At 42.0% G+C, this 12,969-nt stretch overlaps 3 protein-coding genes across 3 annotated transcripts; all 3 read left to right on the forward strand.

Moving 5' to 3' along the window:
- The first annotated feature begins 653 nt into the window (after positions 1-653).
- Positions 654-2,273, forward strand: mrps14 (mitochondrial ribosomal protein S14). The gene is made up of 3 exons (XM_067253692.1): positions 654-732; positions 1,010-1,174; positions 1,754-2,273. Exons 1-3 carry the CDS (start codon positions 664-666, stop codon positions 1,934-1,936), a joined length of 417 nt encoding a protein of 138 aa, XP_067109793.1. The 5' UTR covers positions 654-663; the 3' UTR covers positions 1,937-2,273.
- A 306-nt stretch (positions 2,274-2,579) lies between these two features.
- On the forward strand, positions 2,580-5,346 carry cacybp (calcyclin binding protein). Its single transcript, XM_067253288.1, has 6 exons — positions 2,580-2,722; positions 3,338-3,542; positions 3,801-3,897; positions 4,163-4,262; positions 4,350-4,444; positions 4,691-5,346. The coding sequence occupies exons 1-6, from the start codon at positions 2,705-2,707 to the stop codon at positions 4,851-4,853; spliced, it is 678 nt and encodes a 225-aa protein (XP_067109389.1). The 5' UTR covers positions 2,580-2,704; the 3' UTR covers positions 4,854-5,346.
- A 1,093-nt stretch (positions 5,347-6,439) lies between these two features.
- plk3 (polo-like kinase 3 (Drosophila)) lies at positions 6,440-12,609 on the forward strand. Its single transcript, XM_067253523.1, has 15 exons — positions 6,440-6,727; positions 7,564-7,671; positions 7,768-7,884; positions 8,105-8,234; positions 8,394-8,481; positions 8,589-8,684; positions 8,991-9,189; positions 9,300-9,426; positions 9,575-9,684; positions 10,282-10,399; positions 10,525-10,608; positions 10,830-10,992; positions 11,104-11,233; positions 11,415-11,522; positions 11,675-12,609. Exons 1-15 carry the CDS (start codon positions 6,509-6,511, stop codon positions 11,873-11,875), a joined length of 1,998 nt encoding a protein of 665 aa, XP_067109624.1. The 5' UTR covers positions 6,440-6,508; the 3' UTR covers positions 11,876-12,609.
- Positions 12,610-12,969: the final 360 nt, after the last annotated feature.

Here is a 12,969-nt window from a genome sequence, read left to right on the forward strand (position 1 = left end):
CTTGGGAATAAGAAATCCACTTGTATTGTTTCATGAAAGCTTACGGTCAGTATTCTTAACATGTGAGACAAATAGAAAAGGACAACTTAATGTTGTGGTTTTCACTGTCATTGTCTTTTTTCTGATGTTTGGTAAAAACAATGACTTTGATTGTGAGGCACAAATCTTCTTAAAGGCTGGCTTAATGTAACACCGCAGCAGACACTTGTTCGGTGGATCTGTATCTACTTGAAAGCTGTAGTTTGGATGCGTCTGTTTGCGCGCGGGTGTTTGTATGTGATTGCGTGTTTGGCAGCACAAGTATAATGGACTAACCCTATACTGCCATCCTCAGGGTGTAAGTGGTTCCTGCAAAGGTTTCTCTCTCAAACGTCAACCCCCAACCTAGATGGCATCAGTAGACTAAATGTAATGTCGTTGCCAGGTTCAAAATTAATCCTCCCGTTTATGTGTTTAACGAGTCCATAAGGGATGTAATGTATGTAAGAATTCAAATCACTCACTAATGCCACTTTATATGTATAAAATATACTCACATACAGTAAATATGCATGAGAATGTTAGAATTTAAAAGTTGTCAAACTAAAATGATGTATGGTAGTTCACTCTGTGTGAGGGTATTTTACAAACCTGGCATCCATTTGAGGCAACCTTGGTTCAAACATGGCTGCCTGCAGGATCATGTTTTCGGGGTTACATTTTATTCAATCCAAGCTGTATGTACCCAAACAGGTAAGGTGTATGATTGTGAACATGATTGTGACCACGATTGTGAACATGGTCGAAAATAAGTAGCATATTAGAGACCTTGTTGTTACGTGAAGGCTACGTGTATACACTGACATGCTAACTTCAAATGAGACTCGTGCTAGCCAGCTGTCAATGTAATGGAATTGCGTGTATGTCATTATGGCACGCCACTTAAACAACAATATGCAATCTAAAGACACCAGCAAAAATTATGTATTTTTAATAGTTGATTTTCCTCATGTGTTTCCACCGATACCAGGCTGCGTGCAGTGGCTGGGGTTGTCTGGAGCAAGTCAGAGGGTACTATGTAAACTGGAAGATGCTGCGAGACGTCAAGAGGAGACAGATGGCTTTCGACTTCGCAGATGAGAGGCTTCGTATTAACGCACTGAGAAAGAACACAATCCTGCCCAAAGAACTTCAGGTACTAAATGTTTAAGTAACCATCTATATTCATCTATAGGGAGTCAGATGGCTGAGTGGTGAGGGAGTCGGGCTAGTAATCTGAAGGTTGCCAGTTCGATTCCCAGCCGTGCTAAATGACGTTGTGTCCTTGGGCAAGGCACTTCACCCTACTTGCCTCGGGGGGAATGTCCCTGTACTTACTGTAAGTCGCTCTGGATAAGAGCGTCTGCTAAATGACTAAATGTAAATGTAATCTATAATATTATAGCTACATCTGAAAGATAAGTAGTAAAATAACTGTTGTAGAATGTGTCCCAAACCAATCCATTGGTCAAACCTGTGTGCTTGGGGAAATGTGTCTAATGTCCTCAAATGTGCACTGTTGTTCAGCATGACAAAAGCAAACTTAGCATAGTGTCATTGTAATAGTCTGAAGCATTAATCACCAAAGTGTATCATATGTCACAGCTTTCTCACAACTGTTCTGCAGTCACGGACAGAAAGCACCGTGTGGACACCTAACATCTGAAAAAGACTTACCCTCCTTGGGCTTCATTTCAACCTCAGGATCGATTCCTTAACTGACATGTCTTTACAGGAAGTTGCAGATAAGGACATCGCAGCATTGCCTCGTGACAGCTGCCCAGTAAGGATCCGTAATAGGTGTGTGATGACATCACGGCCACGAGGAGTAAAGCGCAGGTGGCGTCTCAGTCGCATTGTCTTCCGTCACCTGGCTGATCACAATCAGATGTCAGGGATCCAGCGCTCCATGTGGTGATGAGATGGACCTACCGACACACTTTTGTATGTGTTACGCTGACCAATATTATTTGCTGTATGGACTGCTTGGTTACAGTTTCAAGTTCCATCTGCCTGTCATTTTGTGTGGATCTATCGCCAGATTATCACACCTCACATTGGTACATTGATGTGCTTTTGTTGAGCCAACATGGACATTTTTCAAGATGGGCTGGAATGGTGGGAACATTTTCCTTCAGCTCTTTCCCGCTTTGAATGATGTTAAGTATGTTAATGACTGCAACTGACTGCTTTATAAGAAAGTGTAAATTATGCAAAGATAGACTGTATAATAAATTGTTAAATATTGGTTTCTTCTTGGGTGTTGTTTCATTGTGTCTGATAATGTCTAAAACGAATGTAGGTAATTTTATGTAGTCTAAATGAGCTGTTTGATTACCAAATTAATATTATTCTTTATTTTCCATGAATGTTTTAATAATGCATATAGTCTTCTACATTGGAATGACATGACTGTTAACGTGAAATGTGCTGTTGGAATATAGTAATGTATACGAAAACGGGGAGTGTGTCCAGTAAAAGGTTAATATCATCAATGGTAAGTGCAATGACATTTAAGTATGGCGTGCGGAACCAAAGGAAAAAATCACTTAACGAAGATCGGCGTCATTTGACGGTAACTCCCTCTGCGGGTTGTTGAAATTTGCTATTTCGTTTCTGTTTCAGTCAGTATGCTCTCAACCAGATAGCTCACTGATTACAAATAGATAACAAGACTAGTGCTTCAATGGACCTCAATGAACAGGTAGTTATTTGGTCGACTTGATTAATATTAAATGCGGGTCATGGATAAATGCCATGTAGTTTAACGTAATGCGGTAGCATGTCTTGATAACTGCTAGCTGTGCTAGTTTGCTTGTTAGCTAACCTACAGTAAACCAAGCCAAACGCAGGCTAGCTAGCATGTCTTGGCGATAACACTAACTCAACGAAAAGTTGGAAATATTGCGTGTTGTGAGAAAATTGGTTTGAGTACAGAGCTGGTACTTAGTTATATAATCCCATTCACCGCTACAAATCGCGATCCTACTTCTAATACTAGCAATATGTTTGATCTTTGGCCGATAGCTTACACTAGCTTGCTAGCAAGCGGTGTGTACTCATTGCATTGCCGCTACCGGTGGAAGGTTCCAGACAGTTACAGTAGCTAGCTACCCGACCCTCGAAGGTTTCGAGCCCGACCCAGACTTTTCAGCAACAGTAGAAACCATAGTTTTGTTATATACTGTAATAATAATAATAGAATAATGCTATTTGCTTTCACACAGTGTATCTTTCTAGCTTGCAACCAGTTTTTAGGAAACCCAAAATGATCACGTTGAAGACAAATATATTTGTGCAAAATCTTATTCCCTTGCAGATTAACCAGCTGGAGGCCGACCTGCTGGAGATCTCAAATCTGCTGGAAAAGGCAGAGAGAGAACGTATTCAGGATGTGTTAAAACAAGAAAAGAAAAAAGTGGAAAGGGAGATTTCAGCGAAGAGATTGCAGAAGGAGCAGCAAGCCAAGCGAGAGGACCCAACGTCTTCCTCAAAAGCTTACACTGTCAAGATCAATAACTATGGTAACTGCTTCTTAGTTGTTGCTTCCTTCCACATCGTTAATTTTACAATTTGGGGAAGATTAGCTTAAAATGTTGGGGATTTGAGTATACCAGTTAATGTGGTTCCAACATGTATTTTGGCTGGTGGTACATTGGAAACACCACAGTTGTTTCCTCTAACCAATCCACTTGGGTCTTCATATGTGCTCAGGCTAGGGAATATTAGGTGCATGAAACGGATAGTTAAGTATTTAAAAATGTTCACCCTTTTTAATGCAGGATGGGACCAGTCAGATAAGTTTGTCAAGATCTACATCACACTCAAAGGAGTTCACAATGTAGCACCTGAGAATGTGAACGTCAGCTTCACTGAGAGGTAATATTAGTTTTCTCCTCAGCTGCAATAACCATTTTTTCCATTTAAGTATTGCAATCTACATGGACTTATCAGTAGAAGTTCCATAACATTTTTCCATTTAAATTAGTTTTCAGTTTAAAATGTACTGGAAGTCCATTGATTGTAAGGTGTGGAACCCTGTTCACGGTGTACACACAATGTTCACCTTTACAATGTACAGTTTCGATTGTAGTTTAGCTTAATCTGAAATTCCTGTTCTATGGTTTGCCTTCCTTTTTCACAGGTCTTTTGTTGCATTGGTAAAAGACCTTGATGGAAAGAATCACCAGATGACTATGAATAATCTTCTGTGCCCCATAGATGTTCAGGAGAGCTCTAAAAAGGTGAGTGGAGTCTTGCATCTGGGACAAGAGATCTTACATTGATTTACTCTGTGTGTACTTATTTTCTTGGTTCTTTTTTGTTTAAAGGTGAAAACAGACATGGTCCTGGTCATGTGTAAGAAGAAGACGGCCAAGAAATGGGATTGTCTGACGCAGGTGGAGAAGAAAACAAAAGAAAAAGAGTGAGTACAAGAACTTAATATTTTGCAATGGGAGACCTATAAACTGGGGTTGAGGGTCAAGTGAATGATCCTAGTGTAGGCAAGGAGCCCTGATCACTGCCACACCCTACAACTACAACATAAGGTTTACCAAAGGTTCCAGTGGATTCTTTTGGAACCAAAAGGATTGTCACTTGGCCTGCTTGAAATATAGGCCTCATCTGGGGAAAAGAAGGATGTAATATATTTGTTTTCTTGCATTCATAGGAAGCCAAATACCGAAGAGAATGCAGATCCAAGTGATGGGTTGATGTCCATGTTAAAGAAGATCTACTCTGATGGTGATGATGAGATGAAGCGCACCATCAACAAAGCCTGGTCGGAGTCCCAGGAGAAGAAGGCTAAAGGAGAGGAGGTGCCGGACTTCTAACAGGGATTCCTGATGTGCCCAGTCTTTAAGTGGCCATGCTTAAATACCCTCTGTGCATCGTTTTCTCATTCCTGATCCAAAATGGTGGGCCCTCTGAAACTTTGTACTCGAAATTATAACCTATCCTTCCATAGTGGCTTTTAAAAGAGATGCCACTTCAGGCAGGGTACGTAGGTTGCTACATAGCATTAGCAGTCTGTTTAAGAAAATGTCTTCATTGTGTTGTTCATGCATTCCAGTTACTATTCTAAAGTCCAGGAATTGTGATTTTAACTTGACAGATTGGAATATATTTAGCCATTCCCAAATTACAGTTGAAAATAGGCCTATGGAAGTCCAATTTGTTTATTTGTGGAAAATGAGTTTTTCGCACTCATGTACATAATCACATTTGTTCAAATGTAAGTGTAGCCAGTGTCTTGTCCCTCTAACATTGTGTCTCGCTCCCACTCAGGTTTATGTGGTGTAATAAACATATCTTTCCTGAAGCAAATATACTGTTTTGTTATAATGTACTGTCACATCTACTCATGACCAGAGATGGGAAGTAACAAAGTACAAATACTTTCATGTATTTCAGTAGATTTTTCAGATATCAGTATTTCACTTTCACTTTTTAATTTTACACATCTGTACTTTCTACTAATTACATTTTCAAGCCAGGCTCGATACTTTAGTTTAAATCTTTATTTGGTGACATGATCAATACTATTTCTTGTAATTGCATGCCTTTTTTCATTCATCAAGCACAACAAACATAAGCTATGGAGCAAGGCAGAAGGTACTTACTAAAACTTTTTTTGAAAAAAACTTAACCGACTTTTTTTCTTTTGAAAGGTTAACAAAATATTTTTGAAAAATACTTTTGAAAGATGAAAAAAATATTTTGGAAAAAAAGTTAACTTTAACTTGAGTGAAAAAGTGTAGTCAGCATTCAACTTTTTCCAGAGTCTTTAAACTTGAGTATATGTATTACTTGAAGGATATGTGTACTTTTTCCATTTCTGCTTATGACTAGTCCACTGGGATGGATTATCCATTGAACATCAAATTATTACCGCCCAATTACAAATTGGAGCTACTCACTTGTCCACCAGGTGGCAAAATACTCCCCTTTTTTACTTGGAGTGAAAAGATGTGTCCGGGCATGTCAGGTAGGACCCCTATGTCTTTCCCGAAAGATGTTTCACTGGTCTTAATTCGTTTGATGTCAAAAATATGAGAAATTAAAATATAAATAAATACATTTATCATCATATGAGCGTATCACCCAAATGCAAAACTATGCGATGTGCACTTAATGGGCGTTTTGTCTGCAAAATAATAATCAAATTTCAATCAACATGGTCATTTTGTTCTCATGGTAGGTCTACAGCAGCAGGACGCACGACTGGTTGAAATGTTCATGGTTTCATTCATACTTTTACATACAAAGAGAAATAAATAACAAATCGGTCAGAGGCAGTGTACTGCGAGCAATGGGGATGACTCGTCAGTCTCAGTAATTCACCCACCCTCCTCCATGACGTCAGAGCCAATTTATATAGCTGGCGATGGTGAAGTATATCCATACCAGATGGATACAATTGAGGTTGAATGAACAGCACCGGGTTAACAAGAGCTCTACTGTGAAACGTTTTTTTTACAGCGAATGAATGGATACCGCTTGTTTCACAGCCTCTCATCGCATTTCATGTCCAACCATGAATCCGGATTTATTTAAACAGTTTCCAGAGCGTGGGCAAATTCTGCCCAATTCCGCCAAAACGACCAACAACAGGACTAAATCGGAACAAATTAAACCAGAACTCGCCCAGGTGATCACAGATTCGAAGACTGGGAAATCCTACAGCAAAGGAAAGCTATTGGGAAAGGTACTACCTTCATTTTAATTCGTCAACGGAATGGCTAGGGGGATAAGGCTGATAATTTAGTCGCATTTTATTTGCAATGACTGTTCGTCAGCGGCGCTAAATCAAGTCATAACTATGTGTTAACGACATCACTTTCGTTTCAAAAGTATATTCAGAGTAGTTTTAGCACCTTGCCTTCATCCTCAAAGTTCCACATCAAATGTGTTAGTTTGCGGATTTATGACCTCGTGGAAGATATGACAAACTTGCCTCTCCCTTCAAGCGTCATTCTCTCCCCGCACGGGAAATCCAACGAGGTGTGTCTCGTGTGCTAGCTAAACGTTTCAATAGGTAACCTCGAAGCTGCGATATAAATGCCATACTATAACCAGATGTTGTGAATTGGCAGATCACGTCTGTCATAACGTTAGTCGTTATTGATATGAAAATATTGAGGCATTTTATTGGGCTGCAATACGAAGAGTTTAATATTTTCACAATAGGCAATGTAGCCTATATCGCAACACGTTGGACATTGTATGATCCGCAGGTAGTTGTCTGTCTGCCGCTGCCGCATAGCGAGATTTTCTGGTCAATTTGAGTGTCAATGCAGTAGTAATGCATTTTAAAAACAGCCAGACGGTGCTGACTAAACCGAGTACATAGAGGCCGAGTCTTATCTCTTTTTTTTAGGGGTTTAAGTAAAAAAGAATTCTCTGGTTACAACACGTCATTGTTTAATAGGCAAATGATTTGGGTTTGTACAAACGTGAAAGCCTTACTAGTGATATTGAATGAAAATATAGATTGGAAACATGCAAATTAGTGACATGTTATCTACATTTTCTCTTGTCAAGGGTGGATTTGCACGATGCTACGAAATGACAGACCTTGCCAACAACAAAATGTATGCTGTGAAGGTGATTCCACAGAGCAGAGTGTCCAAGCCTCACCAGAGAGACAAGGTAGATACTAATGAATAAGATTCCCTTTGCAGTGACACATGCCACACAAATCTTTACCAGCCTCAATGACATTCTGTTTCTTGTCCCTGTCAACAGATTACCAATGAAATCGAGCTCCACAAAACCCTTTCACATAAGCATGTGGTGAAGTTCTCCCATCATTTTGAGGATCAAGACAACATCTACATCTTTTTAGAGCTCTGTAGTAGAAAGGTGAGCCACGCAGCACCGTCTCGGTTTTGTGCAGTCACAGTATGTCCTTGTGTGGGTTTTGGGATTATTTTTTTTAAACCCTGATGGAAAAACTGTACATCGGCAAGGACAATGTGTACCTTCACCCACTCATTTACATTCCCCCAAGATGCACTCCCCATCTGGAACAGCATAGTTAAAGTAAAATATATATTAAATCTACATCCTAATATCGTTGCAGTCTCTGGCACACATTTGGAAGGCAAGACACACACTGACCGATCCAGAAGTGCGGTACTATTTACGGCAGATCATATCTGGCCTGAAATACCTTCACAACAGAGGCATCCTCCACAGGGACCTCAAACTAGGTATGTGGTCCTAGCTATATCAGGCTGTTATCTTAATCTTCAGTTGTACTTGAATGGTATGCACAATGTAACGTATTTCACATAGTTAATTTAGAACATGCATGGCCTTATCCAGAAAACAATCTGGTTCTAAGCTCAACTTGAATGATTCTTTCCCAGGCAATTTTTTTGTGAACGAGAACATGGATTTAAGATTGGGAGACTTTGGCCTTGCAGCAAAGCTGGAGACTGTCGAGCAGAGGAAAAAGTAAGAAAAAGTCCCTCTGGCTTTAAGCTCAGTTTCACAGAAAACCAAGACAAAACCAAGCATTAGAACAGACCCTAATAACCCTAACAAACCTGTTTCCCCCTCAGGACAATCTGTGGAACTCCTAACTACCTTGCCCCCGAGGTTTTGAACCGACAGGGCCACGGGACAGAGTCTGACGTCTGGTCTCTAGGCTGCGTCATGTAAGTGTCTAGTCCGGTTATGTGTAAAATGCCCTGTTGGGAGCATTCTGTTTGACTAAGATCATGGCATCAGGCCAACATCGACCCGCTAGTTGAAGAGGTGTCAGTCTAAACAGTTGGAAGAGAACGCTTTGCAAAAAAGGCTAGGGGGTTTGACGAGATATGACTGACACATTCATGACACACCTCGAGTAGGTGTGTAAATAGTTGAGGACCAGTGAGAAGGCTCAGTTAATCAGTGACGTTTGGTAGCCTTTACTGCGCTTAAAAGCCAGTACTCAACCCATATCGCTTCTTTTCTATCAGGTACACTTTGATGTGCGGCAACCCTCCATTTGAGACTTTGGATCTGAAGGAAACGTACAAGTGTATCAAGGAAGTGAGATACAACATCCCCTCCACCCTCTCTCCTGCCGCCCAAAAGCTCATATCAAGCGTCCTGCAGAAGAATCCAAGTGACCGTCTCACACTTGACCAGATTCTAAATCACGAGTTCTTCAGCAAGGTACGTGATCTACAGCCTCAATTGACTTGGACTAGTGTTCTGATACGTCATCTATGGATGTTAGATTTATTATTATTATTTTTATTTTTAATTATCGTTCCTCCACCCAGGGCTTCACACCAGATAAACTTCCTGCCAGCAGTTGTGTGATGGTGCCAGAGCTCCATCCTCCCAGCCCTGCCAAGAAGTTCTTCACCAAGATGGCCAAGAGCTTCTTTGGCAAAAAGAAGGCCAAAGGTAAGCAGGACTACAATAAACTTGACTCAAGTCTGAAGTTTCACCACCTGAATGAATTTCTACTGGGAGAGTTTCCCCTGGACCTTTCATTAGCGCTAAGCTACAGCAACGGTCTCTGACACTTCTCTTTTATTTGGCGTTTGTGCAGTGGAGAAGATTCCATGCGAGGAGAAGGATGACATTTCCAAACTGGTGTCTGGTATCGTGAAGTGTTCCATCAGTCGTCAGATGAGCTATAAAACTGTCGGAGCCAACGAGGTAAGCAACCTCATCCAGTCATCTGGGCACCAAAAATGGCTTTCAAAATGTCCTTTTATGAATGGAAGTGTCCTTCAATAATCTAGTCTTGGACTAAAATGCATTTTAGAAGAGACTGATTCTATTTACATAGGAGTTTGCTATGACTAGGTTTAATATTTTTAGATAACTTCCCTCAAAGTACCCTCAGTGAAGAATGTATTTCAGGCTAATGAGGCTGTTTCTGATGTGAGTTGGTGGTTAGCTGTCAACATACTCGAGTTGTGACACTGTTATAGGACTGTGGTTTGGGGGTTTGTCTCAGAATAGTGTTTGTGCAGCACTCTGCAGAGTCCATTTTTAGCCAGATGAGAGAGAGAGCAGGTATCCTACTTGACCCAGCTTTTAACAAGGCTCTTTAAATTCAAGACTGTGGAAACAAATGGCAAAAGCAGACTACCAGCCCATAATCCTCCAGGCTCAGTCTTAGACTTGCAATGGTGCAGGAATAATAAAGCTATGTAGAAATGGTGTACTAGGGTACACCGTAATACTGGTGTACACTTTGCCCGAAGGTCCAATCATGTTCACGTTCTGTTGTCGTTGCTTCCTATCCAGGTGACGTCCCCAACAGGACAGCTGGTCAGCTCTGGACCAATGGACACTCCGGCTGAGGAAGAATCGAGGAAGTCAATATCCCGCTCCTTCAAAGGCACTGTGGCCAGTAGCACTGAACGTGAGTTACCGTCTTCAGCTGGACTCTGACTTGACAAGTGGCTGAATCGGTGTGCTTGGCTGTCACTACGTGTTAGCTGTGAATATGGTCTTGTACTCAGCTGTGCCTGTTCCACTCTCTTTCAGCGTGTGAAGACGTTCTGACTCCTGCAGCGGTTGCTGACTCGGCCATGAAGGTCCTGAACAGCTGTCTGTCCTCCATGCCTGCAGGTGAGTTGTGCAGACAGCTAGCTTCTCTCTAAGCTCCTGAGAACAGTCTTGCTAGACACTCTATGGGCCTCCAGCTCTTTGGTTTTGCTTTTGTTGTATTTATTGCAATATTGACTCATTGGGTTGTTTATAACTGCGATGTTGACTTTTTGTATTTGTTCCTTTTCTTAGTGCTTTCTTGTGTCTTAACTCTCTCCACCTTTCTTTCCCCTCTCCCCCAGGAACCAGAAATCCTCCTTGTCTCTCCAGGTCTAAGCCCTTTGTCTGGGTCACAAAATGGGTGGACTATTCCAACAAATACGGCTTTGGCTACCAGCTGTCTAATCGCAACATCGGCGTGCTTTTTAACGATGGTACCCACCTTAGTCTGTGTGATGACCGCAAGTAAGAACCCCTTTTTAAATCGCTAACAACTACTGTTTATGATGCGAGGGGAAATGAAAAGTCGAATGAAACGTGTTGACTAACGAGGTTACTGTGTTTCCAACCCTTTAGGACGGTGCACTACTGCCTGACCAACAACAAACACTTCACCTTCCAAGCCAGCGCCCTCCCTGAGCAGCTGCGCTGTCAAAAGCAGATTGTGGAGCTCATGGCTAACTACATGGAACAGAACCTCATGGAGGTATGTCAAAACGAGGGTGTTGTGGGTAATGTAGTTTAGTGTACTTATGCAAGTTAACAATGGGCCAACCAATCAAACTCTCGGGGCATTGTTGGATTAAGCACGGTCCTCACTATGGAAAGCTTTTTTTAATGAATCCATCCATACATGGTTTTTAAAGTGGATGTTCTTGTTCCTTCAGGGTGGAGACCTCCTCTGTGAGGACCAGCCTCCAGCCACTCCTCTGCTACTGCAGTGGGTGAAGACCGACCACGCTCTGGTGATGCTCTTCAACAACGGGACCCTGCAGGTAACGCCTCGCTGCTGCCGTCTCCTTTCGTCTTTCCATGCTCAAAATCAAACTGAATAGCCCGCTAAAGCATTGGTAATGGGTACAGCCTTCAGTAGACTGCATAATATGTCATTTTTGTAACCGTTTCTCCATCCCCCTCCTTTCTTCAGGTGAACTTCTATACGGACCACACCAAGATTATCCTGTGCAAGTCTCCATCTGACTCAGCCTGGCTGCTCACCTACATTAGCCGAGAGCGTGTGTCTTCCACCTACCTTCTGAGCATGCTCACAGAGCTGGGCTGCTCGGCTGAACTGAGGCACCGCATGCGCTACGTCGTGCAGCTTCTCCAGCACCACGCTGACGCCTGATGGGCCGCATACCTAAGGAGCACTCGTTTTTGTAACCCGGCACACCCCAACTGGGTGGGAGGTTTCACCTGTTAGCCAATAGCATGGTTCTGAATAGGAAAACGACCCTGGGGGGGGGGGGGGGGGGGGGGGCTGTCCAGTGATTCAAAGCAAGGATGTCAGGAAAGAAGCCTCACTTTTGACTGACTGACCTCTACCTTCCTTACTCTTACACACCTTCCTGGTTTGGACCCTAAACCATCCTGCCCCTCCCCCACTCAAAGACCCTTTGCTGCTGTTTCTACCCCCACTGGGAGACCTTCAAATGGAAGAGGGGTTCAGGGGAAAGGCCCAGAGGGAACCCCCTCACCCTCTACAACTCGATTCTGGTCTCTGTGGACTGTGGTGCACATTTTTATTATTATTGAACCAATTACCAGATTATACTCTCACACTATTGGCTAGACCACACAAATGCACACCTGAGCAACATGGACTCTGTTGCTGAGACAGACCGGACCTGGGACATGGGACACGGCAGGGCTGGGATCTGCAGTCTAAGCTGGACCAGAGATGGTCTATGGTTCTTTTAAGCTTCAGTGTCACTTTGCCTTCTGTCCTTGTTTTTGATTGTTTTTTTTGGGAAGATAAAACGAGCATTACAGGTCTGTGCACGTCTTCATACAGAGAGGCATGGGTGTGTGACACTGCACTATTGGTTATTTTGAATAGCAGTCCTTTTTTTCTTTTTTTTTCTTTTTTTTACAACAAAGTAAATGGTGGTTTTATTTACATTTTAGCTATAGATACCAAAAGGTGGTAGTGTTTTTGTCTTTTTTTGTTTTTTTTAAACCTTGAAATAAGTGACTTTCATTTTCTTTTAGCTTCACAGAGGTGATGAGTGAATTACACCATGCAAAAACAGGTGGTTAGTAGGGGGATAAAGTGCCTTTTTGAGGGATGTCTGTATTGTGCAATAACAGCTCTGTGGAATGTCTAGCAGTAGATACAAATAGGAAGACACTAGGAGTTGGGCTATAGAGGACTTTTTTTTTGTTTTGTGTGTAAATTGATTAAAATGTGTTCAAGTAGCACTACAGTCTCACTACCTTGTT

Source organism: Osmerus mordax, chromosome 16, assembly GCF_038355195.1.
Source record: "Osmerus mordax isolate fOsmMor3 chromosome 16, fOsmMor3.pri, whole genome shotgun sequence".
NCBI lineage: Eukaryota > Metazoa > Chordata > Actinopteri > Osmeriformes > Osmeridae > Osmerus > Osmerus mordax.

What these genes read in the sequence shown, in the direction of transcription:
- mrps14 (XM_067253692.1), top strand. Translation starts at nt 664, where the DNA reads ATGGCTGCCTGCAGGATCATGTTTTCGGGGTTACATTTTATTCAATCC. An exon ending in AGCTGTATGTACCCAAACAG is followed by an intron (nt 733 to 1,009) that starts GTAAGGTGTATG and finishes CACCGATACCAG; the next exon opens with GCTGCGTGCAGTGGCTGGGG. An exon ending in TCCTGCCCAAAGAACTTCAG is followed by an intron (nt 1,175 to 1,753) that starts GTACTAAATGTT and finishes ATGTCTTTACAG; the next exon opens with GAAGTTGCAGATAAGGACAT.
- cacybp (XM_067253288.1), top strand. An exon ending in TGTCAAGATCAATAACTATG is followed by an intron (nt 3,543 to 3,800) that starts GTAACTGCTTCT and finishes TTTTTAATGCAG; the next exon opens with GATGGGACCAGTCAGATAAG. An exon ending in AAGAAAACAAAAGAAAAAGA is followed by an intron (nt 4,445 to 4,690) that starts GTGAGTACAAGA and finishes TTGCATTCATAG; the next exon opens with GAAGCCAAATACCGAAGAGA.
- plk3 (XM_067253523.1), top strand. Translation starts at nt 6,509, where the DNA reads ATGGATACCGCTTGTTTCACAGCCTCTCATCGCATTTCATGTCCAACC. An exon ending in TAGAGCTCTGTAGTAGAAAG is followed by an intron (nt 7,885 to 8,104) that starts GTGAGCCACGCA and finishes ATATCGTTGCAG; the next exon opens with TCTCTGGCACACATTTGGAA. An exon ending in TGGTCTCTAGGCTGCGTCAT is followed by an intron (nt 8,685 to 8,990) that starts GTAAGTGTCTAG and finishes CTTTTCTATCAG; the next exon opens with GTACACTTTGATGTGCGGCA.